This window comes from Odocoileus virginianus, chromosome 2 (assembly GCF_023699985.2).
Source record: "Odocoileus virginianus isolate 20LAN1187 ecotype Illinois chromosome 2, Ovbor_1.2, whole genome shotgun sequence".
In the NCBI taxonomy this organism is placed as follows: Eukaryota; Metazoa; Chordata; class Mammalia; order Artiodactyla; family Cervidae; genus Odocoileus; species Odocoileus virginianus.
Window position 1 is genome coordinate 91296338 of NC_069675.1, and position 17884 is coordinate 91314221.

General features: G+C 37.2%; 1 protein-coding gene across 5 annotated transcripts in view; it reads right to left on the minus strand.

The window, feature by feature from the left end:
* Positions 1–17884, minus strand: part of SCAI (suppressor of cancer cell invasion) — a 125147-nt gene that overhangs the window by 47616 nt on the left and 59647 nt on the right. For 4 of the 5 annotated variants that reach the window (XR_011482757.1, XM_020874274.2, XM_020874267.2 and 1 more), the window contains 3 exons: positions 15242–15373; positions 1204–1299; positions 588–674 (listed from right to left, as the gene is read on the minus strand). Coding sequence is in view for 4 of the 5 variants with exons in the window: in XM_020874274.2 (XP_020729933.1) it covers positions 588–674; positions 1204–1299; positions 15242–15373 (315 nt within the window). In the remaining variant the exon portion in view is untranslated. The remainder of the gene's footprint in view (positions 1–587; positions 675–1203; positions 1300–15241; positions 15374–17884) is intronic. The other variant, XM_070452794.1, reaches the window with a different exon arrangement.

Here is a 17884-nt window from a genome sequence, read left to right on the forward strand (position 1 = left end):
AGAATTTTCTGGTCCACTAAACTACAAACAGTCTAAGCCTTTTTATGAAACGCATGATACCACTTAATGATAATGCAATGTTTGGATACTAAATGGAGCTCTCTTCTTTCATTGACTCATGGGTGGGACTATAGTAGTCAAAAGTATCTTTATTGATTTCACATACCCTTTCAGACATAGCATACAAGGATTGGTTTTAAAGTATCCTCCTGAAAACCACTCATTCAAACAAACATACCAGTTATGTTATGTCTCTGTAAGGGATCAAGATTCAAGTGAAGCCATTAAGAACCATACATTCATTTAGTATTTTTCTTATCTAAAACCAAGGATCATACTCCTTTAAGTTTACAAATGAATCTGACCAAATGAACTGTTTGGAAGGTGAGCCTTTGAAGCAAATAATGTCACTTTGATTATGGAAGGTCACTTTAAAATGCTGCCTTAATCAAGATGATTTGAACTATTAGAATTTCAAGTGTAATTCATCCACTTTCCCTCCTACCAGATATGTATCGATGCATATTTCTGCATGCTGTGTTTAAATCAGGAGAAAGCTTTATTTTTCCCATTTGCAGTTCACTTACTAATAATGGTAGTATAGCTGCCCAATCTTAGAAGCAATTTCCCCTATTTGCCACCGCTTCAAGCCATACCGATTATCCAAGACTTGTCTGTTTTACATAGGAGATAAGAAAATAGAAATGAGAGACTATAAATTTCAAAAATAACCAAATCTGTTAATTTCACAGGATAAAGTATCACCCAATTCATCATGAAATTTTGAGTACATAAATTGAAATTCATGAATTTTTCATGAGATTTCAACATAAGCACTCAAATTCAAAAACCATTTATAAAGTGTCTATTTAGAGTATGCTGAAATACAAAAATAGACTTCTCTGAGCTACGTTCATGGAAATTAGAAGCAACCCCCTCCCCCAAATGGCTTTGGCCAATAAACAATACCTATTTCAGAATGACATCATGAATCTGCCTACCTACTTAATCTGAATCATTTCAGATATGATATTGTCTTTAAAAATCAGATACTATTACACTTGGAAAATTTAAATAAATAGGGAAAAAAATCAATTTATTTTCTTTTGGTCACAAAGATGAAATGAGATACGAAAAGATAAAAAGCACTGAGGTAGTAAAGGTCAAAACTGTGACTAACATAAAACTTTAAAAATCCTTTACCGATGCTGCTGCTGGAATTTCCACAGTTTGGTGTAAACATCAAAAGTTCTTCCAAAATAGGACTGCCACTGCTTCTGTCCATATTGTGGCAAATCTCTGTAATGACAAGTAAACATCTATTAATTTTAAAACTCATATACTCCTTGGAAATTAAGTCTTGTGATGATACAAACTAGACAGATTTAAAGCATTTTGCATTCAGGCTTCTTTATTTTTAAAAGTTACAATTTTTAGAGCAAAAACAGTTGTACTGCGGGGGTCCAGGACACGTTCTTTCCTGTTTCTCTTTCCTGCCTCTGACAGTTCATTCTTCATCTCCTCTGTAGATCTTCTCCCATGGGGTTTCCAGCTCTAGCTCCCCTCTCCTTGGATGATCTTATATACTGTTAACGTCCATGTTTGTCTTCAGCTAAGAACTTAGCACTTGGAAAGACACTACTCTAGGGAATAAATCTAGAAGTGGATATGCAGGTGGTATGGTTGTTCTCAACTGTTCCCGCCCCTCCCAAAAGTGAAACTATATATCCTTGTCCTTGGGCTTGGTTATATAACTTGCTTTGGCCAATGAAATGCAAGTTATCTACAACATGTCTGAGAAGAAGATATAAGATGTATTATTACATGGTTCAGCATTTTTACTTTTCTCTCTGAACTAAGACCAAGATAAGGCTGTTCCTCAGCCTGGAACACAGAGTCAAACACATTTAATGGGGCCTCAGAACTGCAGACAACTTGTAGCTAACATGACAGTCAGAAATAAATCCCTAGTGAGGTACTAAAATTTTGGAGTTATTACAGCAGCCTTATTTAGGAAAAGCTGCTAAAAAGGAAACCAGAACCAGGGCTGGGTTACTGCCGAAGATGTATGTTTGGGACGCCAGCACTGGGATGGGACTACAGGAAACTGTCACTGAAGGCTAACGTGTAACACAGAGGCAAAGTGCATTTGCTGCAATAACCTGGAAAGTAGATCATGTGACTAATGGACTGGTGGATTTATACAAATAAATCAGGGAACAGTATGCTATTAGACACACTTCACAAAATATCAGGAAGACAAACTCACTAAAGAACTAGCTGCGAGCAGGGCTGAAAAGGAAAAGAGGAAATCCACAAATTCCAGAACTTTCAATACTGAAAAACACAATTTTTAATATGTTAAGTGTAAAAGAGCCAACTGAGAAATGATAGTTATAAATGCCACCTAAACAGTCTCATCCCCGAGGGAAAACCTCTTCATGAAAGCTTGTGAAAACATTTAGGGAAGTGGCCCCAAGTACATTCTTTCTAAGGGACAAAATAGATGTGGGGAAAGAATCAAAGGATTTGGCTGTCTTGATAAAGAAGCCTGATAAACTCAAGGTATTTGTAACAGAGTCTACGAGAGAGAGGGGAGTGTCTCAAAATATTGTGGGTTTAGCTATTGCTACATGGAGGATGACCTAAATCAAACAGATAGAGCCAATGAAATCTTGAGAGCATTTCATATCATAAAGGAATAATCACCCACTGATTACAGCATGGTACACTTATCTCACTCATGCAACTGTGGACAGCTGGCAGTGGATGGTCTCCCCTGAATGTCTAGCCTGGCCGGTGGCTAAGGTGCCAGGTCACGTGTTTCTCATCATAAAACAGGCTACCTCTGTTTACATGAGGGTGGTTGCAAGGATCCCAAGACCAGCACAACAGAGGGTGGCTCTGTTGTGCAACTTTCTTTTCAAGTTTCTGCATCATATTTGTACTGTCCCATCAGCCAAAGCAAATTCATGGCCCAGCCCAGTGTCAATGTGAGAGGGGGATGACTCATGGGCATAGACAAGGGGAAGGGATGACTTTTATAAACAATTTGTCACAGAGATTTTATCTTTTTCTTTTTTTTTAACTTTGAAAATAAGTCTCTTAGAAAACAAAAATACTATACAGTGTATAAAACAAGAAATAAAAAAACATTTATTGCTTTTTCCTTCTAGTCCCCAGAAATAACCACCATTAAAAATGTGCTTTCTATATACATTTAAATGTCAGTCTTTCTATTGTTTTACATAAGTGGGATCACACTAAACATAATATTCTGTAACATACCTTTTTAATTTAATGTATCACATGTTTCTTTAATGCATATAGAATTATATCAATATTTACTGTGTATAATATAGTATATAATGAATCAATTTACTCAACCAATCTCTTCCTGATGGACATTTACACTGCTTCCAGCTTTTCCCTGTCATAAAAATGCTGCAATAAACATTATCCTACTAATAAACTTGAAGTTATATGATATGAATAATAGGCAAATTTCTGTAAGTGGGATGAGTAAAAGAAGATTTGCATTTCTGTACCAGATGTTAAGACAATGAGGAAGAAAGCAAAAGGTTTTTCTACCCAAACTTTTCAGAGACTACATCACAAGAATGAGCTAGTAACTTCAGTTTAAAATTTAAAATTTAAATTTAAATTCAGTCCATTACCTTTAGGATAAACAGAAACTCATTTCAGATTACCTAATAGGTTAACTATAGATACTACTGATAGTTTCTAAATTCATCCCAAGTTTTTACCTTTTTTATGTCTCCATGGATCTTTAGTGAGAGGTTGCATTAGGAAGGGCTAATAAGTTATTTTTAAATTGAAATTGCTGCGAGAATCTTTAAGACTCTTATCAAGTAGTTACTGCCAGGAAGACTGTATTTTATATACAAACTTTAGACAACATTAACTTCACAAAGACTGACAACCCTTGAATGCTTCTGTAAAGATACTATGTAAAGTCTCCAGGCAAATTTTCAACTAAGCATTTGCTCACAAGTTCTTTTGCATTTTCAAAACTGACAGATTTAATAAACCTCAGTAATACATCATATTAAGGGAGAAAACAGAATTAGAGCTCAGTATTTTACTTCACAACTACATAATTTCAGTGTTTAGTGGAAAGGGTTTTAGGGGAAGGGACTTCTCCATGAAGGCTAAAAGCACAAAAAAGTGGTCTAAAAGATTAGAACAAGGTTCCAAACATAAGTTGTAATATACAAGTATTTTCTGACTTATAGCTGTGAACAATGTTGACTAGATTCTATCCTGTTTTCATTGAAAGAATTTACAGCATCTACCACTCCAGCATGAAGAATCAGTTATAAAGACAGCAATTTCTTTTTCAAATAGGGTTTAGGATTTAAGTTTTTTTAAAAAAAAAACCTCCTAAAGGACAAGTCCCATGGTCACCCATTTTCTAGTGAAACATACCATAGAAGCTAATATTCAAACAACTTTCATATGATGAGTCTAAATAAAATTAACTAATGTACTTTATAAAGAGTTTTAGATAAATTCCTCTACTATTCAGAGCTTGATTCTAGTTTTAAACTCTGAATATATCATTTGGTCATTATTACTGTCAGTAGAGATGGGAAATTAATGGTCCATGGAATTGAATTAAATGGGGCTGTGTGAATTAGCCCATAAGCTAAATGACCTTATATTTCACATTTTGCAAAGGCACCTATGTTATAAATTGGCTGGTCATATTCTTTTCACAAGTCTTGAGAGGAAATTGAAAGTACAACACTAATCTCACTCTCTTTTAAAATCCCCAACTCTATCAACAAAAAGTTGGGAGAACATGAGAAGAAATGTAGTGGAGATGATTAAACCTACTTCTGAGAGATGATTCAAACATAAAGTTGAGATGTCAAATCATAGGAACTTTCTTACAAGTTTCTACAAATCAACCATCTTTACTAAAGTGAATTAGCTAGGATCACTGATACCTGTGCATGTGTGCATGCTAAGTCACTTCAGTTATGTCCGACTCTTTGCAACCCCATGGACTGTAGCCCACCAGACTCCTCTGTCCATGGAATTCATCCACACTGATGCCTCCTGAGACCTAAAATCCAACAGCCACTTTCAAGTCCTCAGATCAGTCCTCCCTAGAGGGTCACCTTCCTAGAGGTTCCCTATTGGCGCCCCACTTCTTCAGCATCTTGTAATCCTTTCCTCTTTCTGTTCTAATGGTCTCTTCCATTAGCTTCTCTTTCTTTAGTCTGGTTCTAAAATGCATGGCTTCTTCAGCAAAATGTTCGTCGCTTCAGTTGTATTCAACTCTTTGAGACTCCATGGACTTAGTCCTCTAGGCTCTTCCGTCCATGGAATTCTCCACGCAAGAGCACTGGAGTGGGTTGCCATTTCCCTCTCCAGGGGATCTTCCCAACCCAGGGACAGAACCTGGATCTCCAGCATTGCAGGCAGATATGTGCAAATATATGTAAATACACATGCATACTAAAACGAGAAGCAGGGAGCTTAAATGGGTTGCCTGGGAACTCATGGCCAGTTAACTATTGAGCTGTGACTGAAATTCATAACCCCTTTGAGTCTGTAATCTAATACTCTCTCCTCTCTGCCATAGAGAAAAATAAGCCAGATTTTGATTCTACATTAGTGAAGTCCTTCTCTGGGAGCTCACTCTTGGGATGCCATTGACAGAAACATTTTGACTTGTTTTGACAACACGTTGTGTCCTAATAAGCAGGAGATTAGGGCTCACAGAGAGTCACCTGGGATGCACCTGAGGCCAGAGCAAGAAAATGGCCATTTGCAAACCAAAGAGAAGAGGCCTCAGAATGAACCAACTCTGCCAACTTGTTGATCTTGGACTTCCAGCCTCTAGAGCTGTGACAGAATAAACTTCTGTTGTTTAAACTCCCTAGTATGTGGCATTTTGTTATGATAGCCCTAGAAAACTAATATAATAAATGATAAGGTAGCCTTCAAATCCCAAAATACGAGTGGGTGGGAACAAATCACCAATAGCCAAAAGACCTGAAGGCTATCAGCATCTGTGCAGGAAGACAGACCAGAAACCTTGGAGACAGAGGATGGACCATGAAAAAGAAACCCCCCAAAACAGCCAGCATGTATTCACCAGAAAGTGCAGTGGATCATTCTGAGGATAGAAGCTAAAGGGGAGGAATTTTGCCTGGGCCAATAGCCACATGTGGCTTCTGAATACTTGAAATGTGTCTAATTCGAACTGAAATGTGTGAAAGTATAAACTATTCAGTGTACGTCAAAAATTATAAAAAAAGAGAACGTAAAAGAATGTAAAAAAAAAACATGATTACATGTTGAAAGAAAATATTTTGGATATACTGGATCAAAAAAATATACTGTTAAAATTAATTTGAGTTTTTTTCTTTGTTTTACATTTTTAAAATCTGGCTACTAGAAAAACTATGAGAAAAACTACTAGAAAAACTAAAGAGTCACATTGGTGGCTCATTAAATTTTTGTCAGTGGTCTTCTAGATCACAGGATCACGATGTCTACTGCACCCTGGTGGCCGTCTACCTCAACTGCAGGTGCAATTGTTTCTGGGTAGCAAACCATACAAAATAAAAGCAGGTATCACAGGCTTGTACAGATAGTTTAGGGTATTACTTCTGAAATAGCATGCACTTTACTATTATCTGTCTGCGGAAATTTGCCTCTAGGAAAGCACTAGTATTTTGAAGAAGGAAGAGAAAGAGGAAGGAAAAGAGAGGGAAGAGAGAGGAAAGAGCATGAGAGGGGAGAAAGGGCATAAAGGGAAAAAACTGTTAATTCCTCACTTATCCTTTCCTACCTACACAGTAACCAAGGCATCCTAAAAATAGGCTGTTGAAGAAAAAAACTGGCGATGATTTCTTTTTTATTCTGAAATATTAAGGAGCATGTATAATAAAAATTTCTGCCATAATTTTTATTGAGACCAATACACTTCACTTTGGTGCACTTCTTTGCATATGTATGTATGTTTGTTTGTTTATTGTTTCCAACATTTATTTTGGCTTTGGGCATTTGCTCCCCTGGGGACAAATGAGTGACTGCGGGCCTGTGCTGTTTCAAAAGTCAAGGATACTACTGGTAGACACAGCTGCATATCTCAAATACATGTCTCAAGACGCTGCCTTATATAATCCTACCTAGTATTCCATCCTGCTTCGACAGTCTTAGTCACCATGGTAACTAGAACCCTGCAAGCGCTTAGGCGTTTGATCATTTTCTGACAGTCTTCAAAGCTATTTCTAACATCATTCTCACTTCATCACTAATGTAACTACATGCAAAAGCTATTATAAGCAAAACACCATTCATTTTATCCATTTCTCACTCTCTAGGCTGTGTTTTCTTACACAGTGAGTGGATAGAAGAGATTATTTATTATGTACATATTACAAGAAGGTACTTTCAGTCAGGAAAAATACTCCATTAAGATATTCATGACTGGGAAAATGAAAAGGCTCTGACAACTTCGATGAAAAGCTTAATATATATATGGCAGAGAGATACACCTTCAAGAGTAAAGAGAAAGTTTACTGTATCCCAATAAGACATTATATAGAAACTCTAGTCTTTCATGCACTGAAACGCACTTTTTCACTCTGCTCATAAACAGTTAAAAAGCCTAAGGGGGTGAATACAAGGGGGTTGCTGCTGTGCTGTACAGAATCATACAAATACAAGCCCCATGAATATGTTCAGTTTGCAAAAATTACACTTATAATACATGTACTTTTCTACAAGTGTATTATACTTCAATGTACAAACTCAAGAAAGAAAAGAAAAAACAAAAAGGAAAGTTAACCAAAAGACAAGCACTAATACTGACAGGATGGAGGGCAATCATAGGTGCCATGTTAAAGCTGATGCTATTTTGACTAGACTCCACTTCACCGATTTTTCCCAAGTTCCAAAGCTGGTCCAGAACCACTGCTGATATATTTCTTGTTCTCTATAAGCACTGTGATCCTGTTTTCTACTCAGACCAACACAAATATAGGGGGCAGGGGCAAAAAAAGAACCCTTCTTTTAGTTATTCCCAAATATTCTCTTCTATTTCAAAAGAAATGCACAAAAACTACATCAACACTTGAAAGCAGAAACATTTAATTTCCATAAATCAAAGAGCTTCTTTGGAGACTAGTGTGGGAAAGAATGCCACACATACCTTCAAGCCACCACCACAGGCAGCTAACACAGACCTACAGAGCTGATCAAGACAGACCTCTCAATCGCTTCCAATCGAACTCTAACACTGAACAAAACACTTGTATTGATACAGACAAGCACAGGAAATACACACACTCACATGCACCAGACACCGTGAGAAAATCAGTACCCTAGAAAAGAGACCAAAAGCTGAGAGCAAAGAGTCCCCACTAAGAGTTAATATGACTTACAGAATGTTATAATTTTGACAGAGAATTTCTGATAAAACAAGACCATGTAAAACATACTATTTTCACAATTTGCTTTTTTAAATTTAACCATATAGCATGGTCAACTTCTCATTTTTATCTCCACCAACATCTTTTTAATAGTTCTAGGGAATTCCCTGGTGGTCCAGTGGCTAAGACGCCACACTCCCAACGTAGGGAGGCCCAGATTCGATCTCTGGTCAGGGAACTAGATCCCACATGCAACTAAGGATCCCATGTGCTGCAACTAAGACCAGGAGCAGCCAAATAAATAAGCTAAAAAATAAATAAATAAAAAATAGTCCTACATTATTCTGTGTGTGTGAAATGAAAGTTCTTTCAAAATGAAGAGTATTAATCTTTCAGTCAACTACAGGCCTGCATTGTCACTAGCCGCATCCCTCTCAAACAAAACCCCAGAAGCACAAAGAGAATATATCTATGTTACTCATCCAAGATACAGTTTTTGTAGAAATAATTAAGGCTTGTTTAAAATGAAGGGAACCCTTCACACAAAACACTGCAAATAAATCCCTGGTGAATTTGCTTACCCACTTTTCTCAGTCAAAATGATACCATGAAATGATCACAGTAAGTCACAATGATAACACCCATTACGTTAATAGCTACAAAATTTTTTTCTTGTGATGAGAAGCTTTAAGATTGACCATTTTAACAACTTTCAAATATACAACACAGTATCTCCAACTAAAAGCCAACTCATTGGAAATGACCTTGATGCTAGGAAAGACTGGAGGGCAAGAGGAGAAGAGGGCAAATAGAGGATGAGATGTTTGGTTAGCATCACCGACTCAATGGACAAGTTTGAGCAAATTCCCGAAGATAGTGAAGGATAGGGAAGCCTGGCGTGCTGCAGTCCATGGGGTTGTAAAGAGTCAGACACCTAAACAACAAAACCATTAACCACAGTCTCCATGCTGTACATTACCTCCCTATGATATATTTATGTATAAATACAGCTGAAAGTTTGTACTTTTCAACCTCCTTCACCCACTGCATACGTGCCCCTCTCTCCTGTCTCTGGCAATCACCAGTCTGTCCTCCGTATCCAAACTCAGTTGTTTCTTTTACGTTTTGTTCTGGTTTTTGCTGCTGTTGTTTTTAGATTCTACATGAAGTGAGATCATATGGTATTTGTCTTTCTCTGTGTGACTTACTTAAGCATAATGCCCTCAAGGTCTATCCAGGTTATCATAAATTTCAATATTTCCTTAATTTTTAATGCTTGAAGAATACTCATACTATATATATTCTACAATTTCTTTATCCATTCATCTGTCAATGGATACATTATTTCCGTATCTTGATTATAAATAATGTTTCAATGAACATAGAGGTGTATATAATTTTTCAAGTTAGTGTTTTCATTTTCTTTGCATAAATGCTCAGAAGTAGAATTGCTGGATGCTGTGGTAGTTTTAACTTTTTAAGGACCTCTACACTGTTTTCTATGGTGACTGCATCAATTTACATTCCCACCAACAGTAGGCAAGGGCTCCCTTTCTCCACATGTTATTTTTTGTCTTTTTGATAAGCCATTCTTACCTGTGTGAGGTGGTATCTCATGTGGTTTTGATTTGCATTTTCCTGATAATTAACAATGTTCAGAGTCTTTTCATGTATCTGTTGGCCATCTGTATGTATTTTTTGGGAAAAAGAACCAGTCAGATCCTCTGACCATTTTCTAATCAGATTGTTGGTTTTTTTGATATTGAGTTGTATGAAAAGATCAATCCCTGAATCCAATAGTTTTAAGTGCTCAGGTGTTGCAAGAAGGGGGACCCCTTCCAGGGCCCCAAAAGGGGCTCTTGTCTAACACTGGAAATGAACTGTCTGAGGGGACACACATGTTGACAAAGCAAGAGACTCTCATTGGGAAAGGGCGCCTGGTGGAGAGCGGGAGGGCCAGGGAACCCAGGAGGACAGCTCTGCCATGTGGCTTGCAGTCTCGGGTTTTATGGTCACAGAATTAATTTCTGGGTTGTCTTTGGCCAATCGCTCTGACTCAGAGTCCCTCCTGGTGGCACACAGACTGCTCAGCCAAGAACCCTCCCAGCGAGAAGGGTTCTGGGAGGTGGCAGGACATGTGGTGTCTCCCTTTCGACCTTTCCTGAGCTCTTCCAGGTGGTGGTGGCTCATTAGACCGTGTTCCTTACCGGTATCTTCTGTCATTAACGAACTCATGTAAATGGTTACTATGGTGCCTAGCTAGGGTGGGCAGTTTCAGTCAGTGTGTTCTCCCCCTAACACAAGAACTAAACTGAAAAAGGTATCCTAAGCATTATAATAAATTTCTCTGACAGTGAATAAATAGCCCTAAAGATCAGATCTCACACAATTTTTCCATGTATTAAGGTTTCCTCCTGTTTCCACAGAAACAAGTTCACTCTGCAGTTAGTTTAAAAATAAATAAAACCTGTGTTATAGGTAAAACGGCACTTTAAAAAAATCAAAATGAGGGAACTCCCTGGCAGTCTAGGGGTGAAGACTCAGTGCTATCAATGCCACAGGCCGGGGTTCAAGCCCTGATTAGGGAACTAAGATCCCAAAAGCCATAAGGTGCAGTCAAAACAAACAAACAAGAAATAAAAATGGTAACAGATCTGAGCTGGTAAAATATATTTACACAACCAAAACACTGAAAAAGAAGGTGAAATAAAGCAATTCATTTTTAGGCAACGTATTTTTGGTATGTGGCCAAAGGATAAAGATGCAGCTGAAAGTGATTTATAAACTATAGAGTGCTTCATGGATACGTGTTCTGGCGTTACAGCAGGCACAGGGTGACTGAGTCCAGTAGAGTCTCCAGTGGGAGACCACTTGAACTTTATGATTCATTTATGATTCAGAATCAGATTAGGAAAATAATTCTCTTTAAGAAGAGAAATGCCACTGCTAAATTTAATACGCTTCTCAGACATACTAAAAAAAAATTTCTGTTCACAAACACATCAAAATTTCTAGTGTCTGTCTTACTTGCATATATAGGTAGAAAAGTTAGTAAACTCTGGATCAAATACACAGTATCTAGTTTTTTTCAAAAGCAATCTAGCAAAAACCACTGATACGAAATGACAAGATAAACATGCCAGGCGTATTATGGGAAAATTGAAGACATTTTCTAAAAATACTGAGAAAAAGAATAGAGATGAAAATCAAAAGAGAGTAGAGGTTCTAGAGGATTTAAATTGGAAATTCAATCTAAGCATTACAAGTATGAACAAGTAAGGAGAAACAAGGAACAAACAAAGGAAAAAAAAAAAGAAATACAATCAACTGTAAAAATATGTCTTCTCACAAAAAAATGCCTACGATCTCATCATATACAAAAGCTAACACAGAATGGTTCACATATCAAACTGTAAGAGCTAAAACCACAAAACTATTAGAAGAAAACATTTCAGTGACCTCAGGTTAGGCAATGATTTCTTAGATGTGACACCAAAAGTACAAGTGATGAAAGAGAATGACAAGTTGGACTTTATTAAAATTAAAGCATTTGTGCTTCAAAGGACACCATTAAGAAACTGATGAGATAACCAAAGAATGGGAAAACATATACCTGCAAATCATTACACATCACAAGGGACTTGTATCCACAACATACAGAAAATGACTACAATTTAAAAATAAAAACATAAAGACAAACAAACAAATGAACAAAAAAGAATAAAAAATAAAAAGATAAATCTATTTGAAAAATGATCAAAGGATTAAACATTTTCTCCAAAGATGACATAAAAATGCCTAATAAGCACATGACAAGATGCTCACATTGTTAGTCATTAGGGACATGCAAAACAAAGCCATAAGGAGATACCACTTCATACACCCTAGGATGGCTATCATCACAAAGACAGGCAATAATAAGTGTTGGAGGATGTGGAGAAATTGGAACCCCATACACTGCTGGTGCTACAGCCTCCTTGAAAAACAGTCTAGAAGTTTCTCAAAAGGTTAAACTTACAGTACCGTATGAGCCAGCATTTTCACTCTGAGGTATATGTATTCAAGAGGACTGGAAACACACATGTCCACGCAAAACCTGATACACAAATGTTCCTGCAGTATTATTCATAACAGCAGAAAGTACAAAATAACTTAAATGTTCAGCAACTCATGACTGGATAAACAAATCTGTACAAGGGTATATTAATGTCTGATAAAAGGAACACAGTACTGATACATGTTACTACATAAACAAAGGTGTCAGAGTTATTTTAACAATGATAATGTTTTAAGAGTTGAGAATAAGGAGTTTGAGAGGCACATGTCATAAGTTATGGTAGGGATTTTCATGCAAACTTTTAAATGCTTCCTTATTCCTAAAATCTATAAATGTTTTAATTTTTCTTACTACCTTAAGAAACAAGAACATGGAGATATATAGGAAAATTTGCTTAACAGATAGGGTAAATCTGAGGCTAGCATTGAGTAGAATGTCGCCATGGGCTTGAAGGTTTTTTTTCTCCCCCCATTCTGTATTTTTATAATTTCCTCGCAGATTATTTGAGGGCAGGGACTGCCAGTTTTATTTTCAAATTATCTGTACCTAATATAGAATATGGTACATACTGGAGGCCAAGTAAATGTTGAAAAAACAAGATATACCTGGATAATGAAGTGGAACAAAGAAAAAAAAACTTTAAGTATGCAATTTAAAAGTTCTACAACATTCTAGGAAAAAAATAGACTTAAAACCTGGGCCTACAGGGGTTGTTTTTTGAATTATAATAGTGAGAGAAAATAATTATTTACAAAGATGCAATTAATCAACACAGCAAAAGAAAAAGCTGATTACAAGGACCTCTTCTGTAGCACATAATAGGAAGCAGCAGAGTGTAGGAGTTAGGAACACTGTCTTTGGAACCCTTCATTTAACAAATGTTTGTGAAACACCTGTAACAGGCAAAACCCTGGCTTAAGTAGTAGAGAAACAGTGACACATAGGGTATTGGTCCTAGGGACATTTCATTTCAATGTAAAAAAAATCGTAGCAATAAATAAGGTAACTTGAGGTAGTGATGATTTTTATGTAGAAGATTAAATGAATATAGAGATGAGAGGGCAATTGAAAGCAGAGCTTTAGACAGCGTGGTCATGGAGGACTCATTTGACGACCCTGTATTATCTTTTTGACTGTAAATGTTTTTTAAAGGTAAATTCTTTAAAATAAACTCCTCCATTACAATTCCAAATAGCAGAATACAATTATAAAGTATGTGAAAAGAAGATTGCATTTTTATCCAAAAATAAACTGCAAATTAAAAATAACTCACTAAATACACTGTAAATCAACTATAATTCAACAAAAAATAATTAAACAAAAATAACTCACTATCTTTATAATTATTCACTCCCATATAAAGTTTCCAAAAAAAACTCCACAACTATTTATCCTTAGTATCTTACCTATAGAATGAAGCTTTAAGTCTGAAGTAAATCAGTATCTTAAGAATCTCATGAATTGAAAATATGGCTAAACAGTTTAAATAATATAAAATGGTACAAAATTACACATTTTGACAAAAGTGCATATAGCTTCTGCTACTAGTCAGGGTACGCACAACTAAAGAACGACACTATCTTGAAAAAACTCCATCATCACTTTAGATACCTTATCCTAAGAAAAAGAAAGGATAAAACAAGTAAGCAAATAACCAAGTACACAGAAAAGATGTAACAGAAAGAGAGGCCCCAGGTTCTCCTGTGTATGCATCCCAGGCTCCTTAGATATTATGAAGTGTAAAATCAGATGTAAAACAGGTATGATGTGGAGTAATGTACACAAAACCATCTTTTTTTTTTTCCACATTCACATAACTTTTATTACAGTATATTATAATCCTATTTTATTTTATTTATTTTTTATTTTTTAATATTTATTTATTTATTTTTTAATTAGTTGGAGGCTAATTACTTTACATCATTACAGTAGTTTTTGTTATACATTGAAATGAATTAGCCATGGATTTACATGTATTCCCCATCCCGGTCCCCCCTCCCACCTCCCTCTCCACCCGATCCCTCTGAGTCTTCCCAGTGCACCAGGCCCGAGCACTTGTCTCATGTACCCAACCTGGGCTGGTTATCTGTTTCACCCTAGATAATATACATGTTTCAATGCTGTTCTCTTGAAACATCCCACCCTCGCCTTCTCCCAGAGTCCACAAGTCTGTTCTATACATCTGAGTCTCCTTTTCTGTTTTGCATATAGGGTTATCGTTACCATCTTTCTAAAGTCCATCCACTATGGAAAACAGTGTGGAGATTTCTTAAAAAGCTGGAAATAGAACTGCCATATGACCCAGCAATCCCACTTCTGGGCATACACACCAAGGAAACCAGATCTGAAAGAGACACGTGCACCCCAATGTTCATCGCAGCACTGTTTATAATAGCCAGGACATGGAAGCAACCCAGATGCCCATCAGTAGACGAATGGATGAGGAAGCTGTGGTACATATACACCATGGAATATTACTCAGCCATTAAAAAGAATTCATTTGAATCAGTTCTAATGAGACGGATGAAACTGGAGCCACAAAAGCATCTTAAAAAACAGCTCACTCAATTTGAGTACAACAATTTAAGATATACTCTTCTCCTATTGTTCTTTCATTTGAGAATGAAACAACAAAAAACATGATTATTTCTAGTACAGATATTTATATAACATTTTGCCCATAAATTTCAGATATTTACCACACATCAGCTGTGGGGAAAAAAATATACAGAACTAGATAAAAAGTTTAAGGCATCAAGAGTCCACTGACCTCAACCCATTGAACAGTTGCTTAGATTTATCCAGAAGGTAACAAAAATCTGTCACTGTTTTCCTCTCTCCCTGTGGGATGTCATCTTCAGCACCGCCAGACGACATGATTTCTTTAAGAGCAAATTCAGTTCTGCAAGAAAACATGTGTCCATTTATTGAGCACGCAAAAATAAAAGCGAAATAGACCTTATATATATTATCTGACAGCAGTTTTTTTAAAAGATAGAGACATCTTCTGATTACAATCAAATCATCCAAAAATTATAGGATGGTGCAGAACAGACAATCTCATCTTGTGTATGGGAATCAAAACTGGGAATCAAAACATCCATACCAGAAAACAGTTTTTATAATACTGTTCCATCCAATAAACACTATTTGAATGCCTAACATGTTTCAGGCACTCCTCTACATGGTTAAGAATAAAAAAATCCTTTAACCTATTTATCTATTTGATCCATTCTGTAATCCATCCTGGAAAAAAATCCTATTAATACAAATGGAAAACCCTTTGTCTACAACAGGTTTATTTCAGTATCATAATATTTAAAAGCTATTAAGAAACTAAAAAAAAAAAAAAAAGAGGGAAATGGTTAGCCATGTTCTGTGTAAGTCACAGAACACGAATGACTACACTCTATACCCTATCACTAACTTACAATTATACTTAAGATGATAAGGCAATAATATATATACAGTTCATTATAAAAGGGATATAAAACCAGACACACACACATACTCATACACTTACACATACATATATTTTAAAGATATTTACTATTGAATCCAAGCTATCTTCCTGTGTAATCAATCATGTAGCCATTTTAAAAACAGCAAGTTGCTAGATCATATATATAGCATGAACCTATTTTAAAGAAAAAGAAAAAAATCACTTGTGTTCACACACAGAAATCCCTGGGACAACAAAGGGAAATTCGGTCCCAGTACAGAGTGAAAAAACAGACAGGGAAGACAAGGACCAGACACCAGAGATGGGAGTTAGGGTGTGGTACAGTTATTTTGGCAAATATTTTTCCCTCCAACAGGCTCAGACAACTGTGGCTGCAAGGCAGAAAAACTGTCAGCAAGCCCGGATCTGGCAAGAGGCTGCAGGGTAACATGTGGGTGGCAGTCGAGTCAGCTGGTGGAAAAGCAGTTAGAACCTTGTGGACGTCACTGGGTGGTCCCTGCATGTTCACAAGTTTCCTCTTCCCCCCACCTCTTTCTACACTCCATGCACTGGGTGGTCTCAACAAAGGGAAACAGACCCGGAAAAGTGTAGCGTCTGGGAAGGGATTCCACACTATAGTGACCCTGGGTAAGTCATCTCCCCCAAGCGACTCCCCTACCCTGGCTTCACTCTTTAAACACAGAAGATGATGCACAAATGAGGTGCAAACTGGACTTTCTCCACCCCTCCTCACAGAGTTCATGAGCTAAGGTGTCTATTATCCCCAGGACACAGGAGTTCACAAGAGAAAATCAGAAAATAAAAGTTCAAAATAAATTAAATAGGAAAGGCTATTAGATACAAAGCAAGAAGAAAATATCACAATGAAGCAAATAAAAATACTATGTATGAAAAATATAACCAAGGAAATACACTTAAGAGATGGATAGATCGAAGAGCAGAAAGGATACAGCTGAACAAATTAATAAGCTAAAACAAGACATTTAAATTAATAAGCTAAAACACCACCATGTCTTCTACTCTGCTAGAAGACATCAGGAGAGGCAACATACACAAAATTAAATTAAAGGGATAAGGAATAGAGAAATGAAGTAATCAACATCCACATCACAGAATATATAGAAGAGAAAAAAGTATATGAAGGTGATGAAATACCTGCAGAGATAAACTTCTATAAACTTCCCAGAATTAGAGAAAATATACAACCTCAAACTAAAAGGACTTGAAGAAAGAAAGAAAGAAAAAAACCCACAGCCAGAAACATTAAAGTGAAACTTAAGAATCTAGAGAGGCCCTTGCTCATTCCCAGACGGTCCAGTCCTACAGCCTGAGGTAGGGCAGAGGACAGCAGATGACCGCGCAGAGGCTGGTCTGCTGGGCATCAGAGCAGAGACTGTGAGGAGACCACCCACATCCATCCAAGGGCCGGACTGCACGGGATGATGGAGCCTGGGAGCAGTGAGGAGCGTTACCGTGGGGGGGGGCCGGCCGGGAGAATGAGCGCCTGAGCAGGGTGAGGAGGGCATCTTCACATGGAAGAGTTCAAAGGTGGAAAGAGATCTGTCGTACACAGGGGATTCATCAAATAAGAAAATCCAGGGACTTCCCTGGCGGTCCAGAGGTTAACTATCTGCCTTGCAATGCAGAGGACAATGGTTCAATCCTTGGGAGAACTAAGGTCCCACAGGCTGTGAAGCAACTAAGCCCCATGCTGCAACCAGAGAGCCCAGGGAAGCCGGAACAAAAGATCCCACGTGATGCAACAAAGGTCCCTCGTGCTGCCACTGAGATCCAACACAGCCAGATAAACAGAATTTACAAAGAAAAGAGAAAAGAAAATCTATCAGGGAAAAGGGGACCCAGAGTTCTCTCTGTAAGACAAAGGAAACACAAATATGGGAAGGGAAAAGGTTACAACAAACACTGGGGATTGAAGCTGGAGGTACCGGT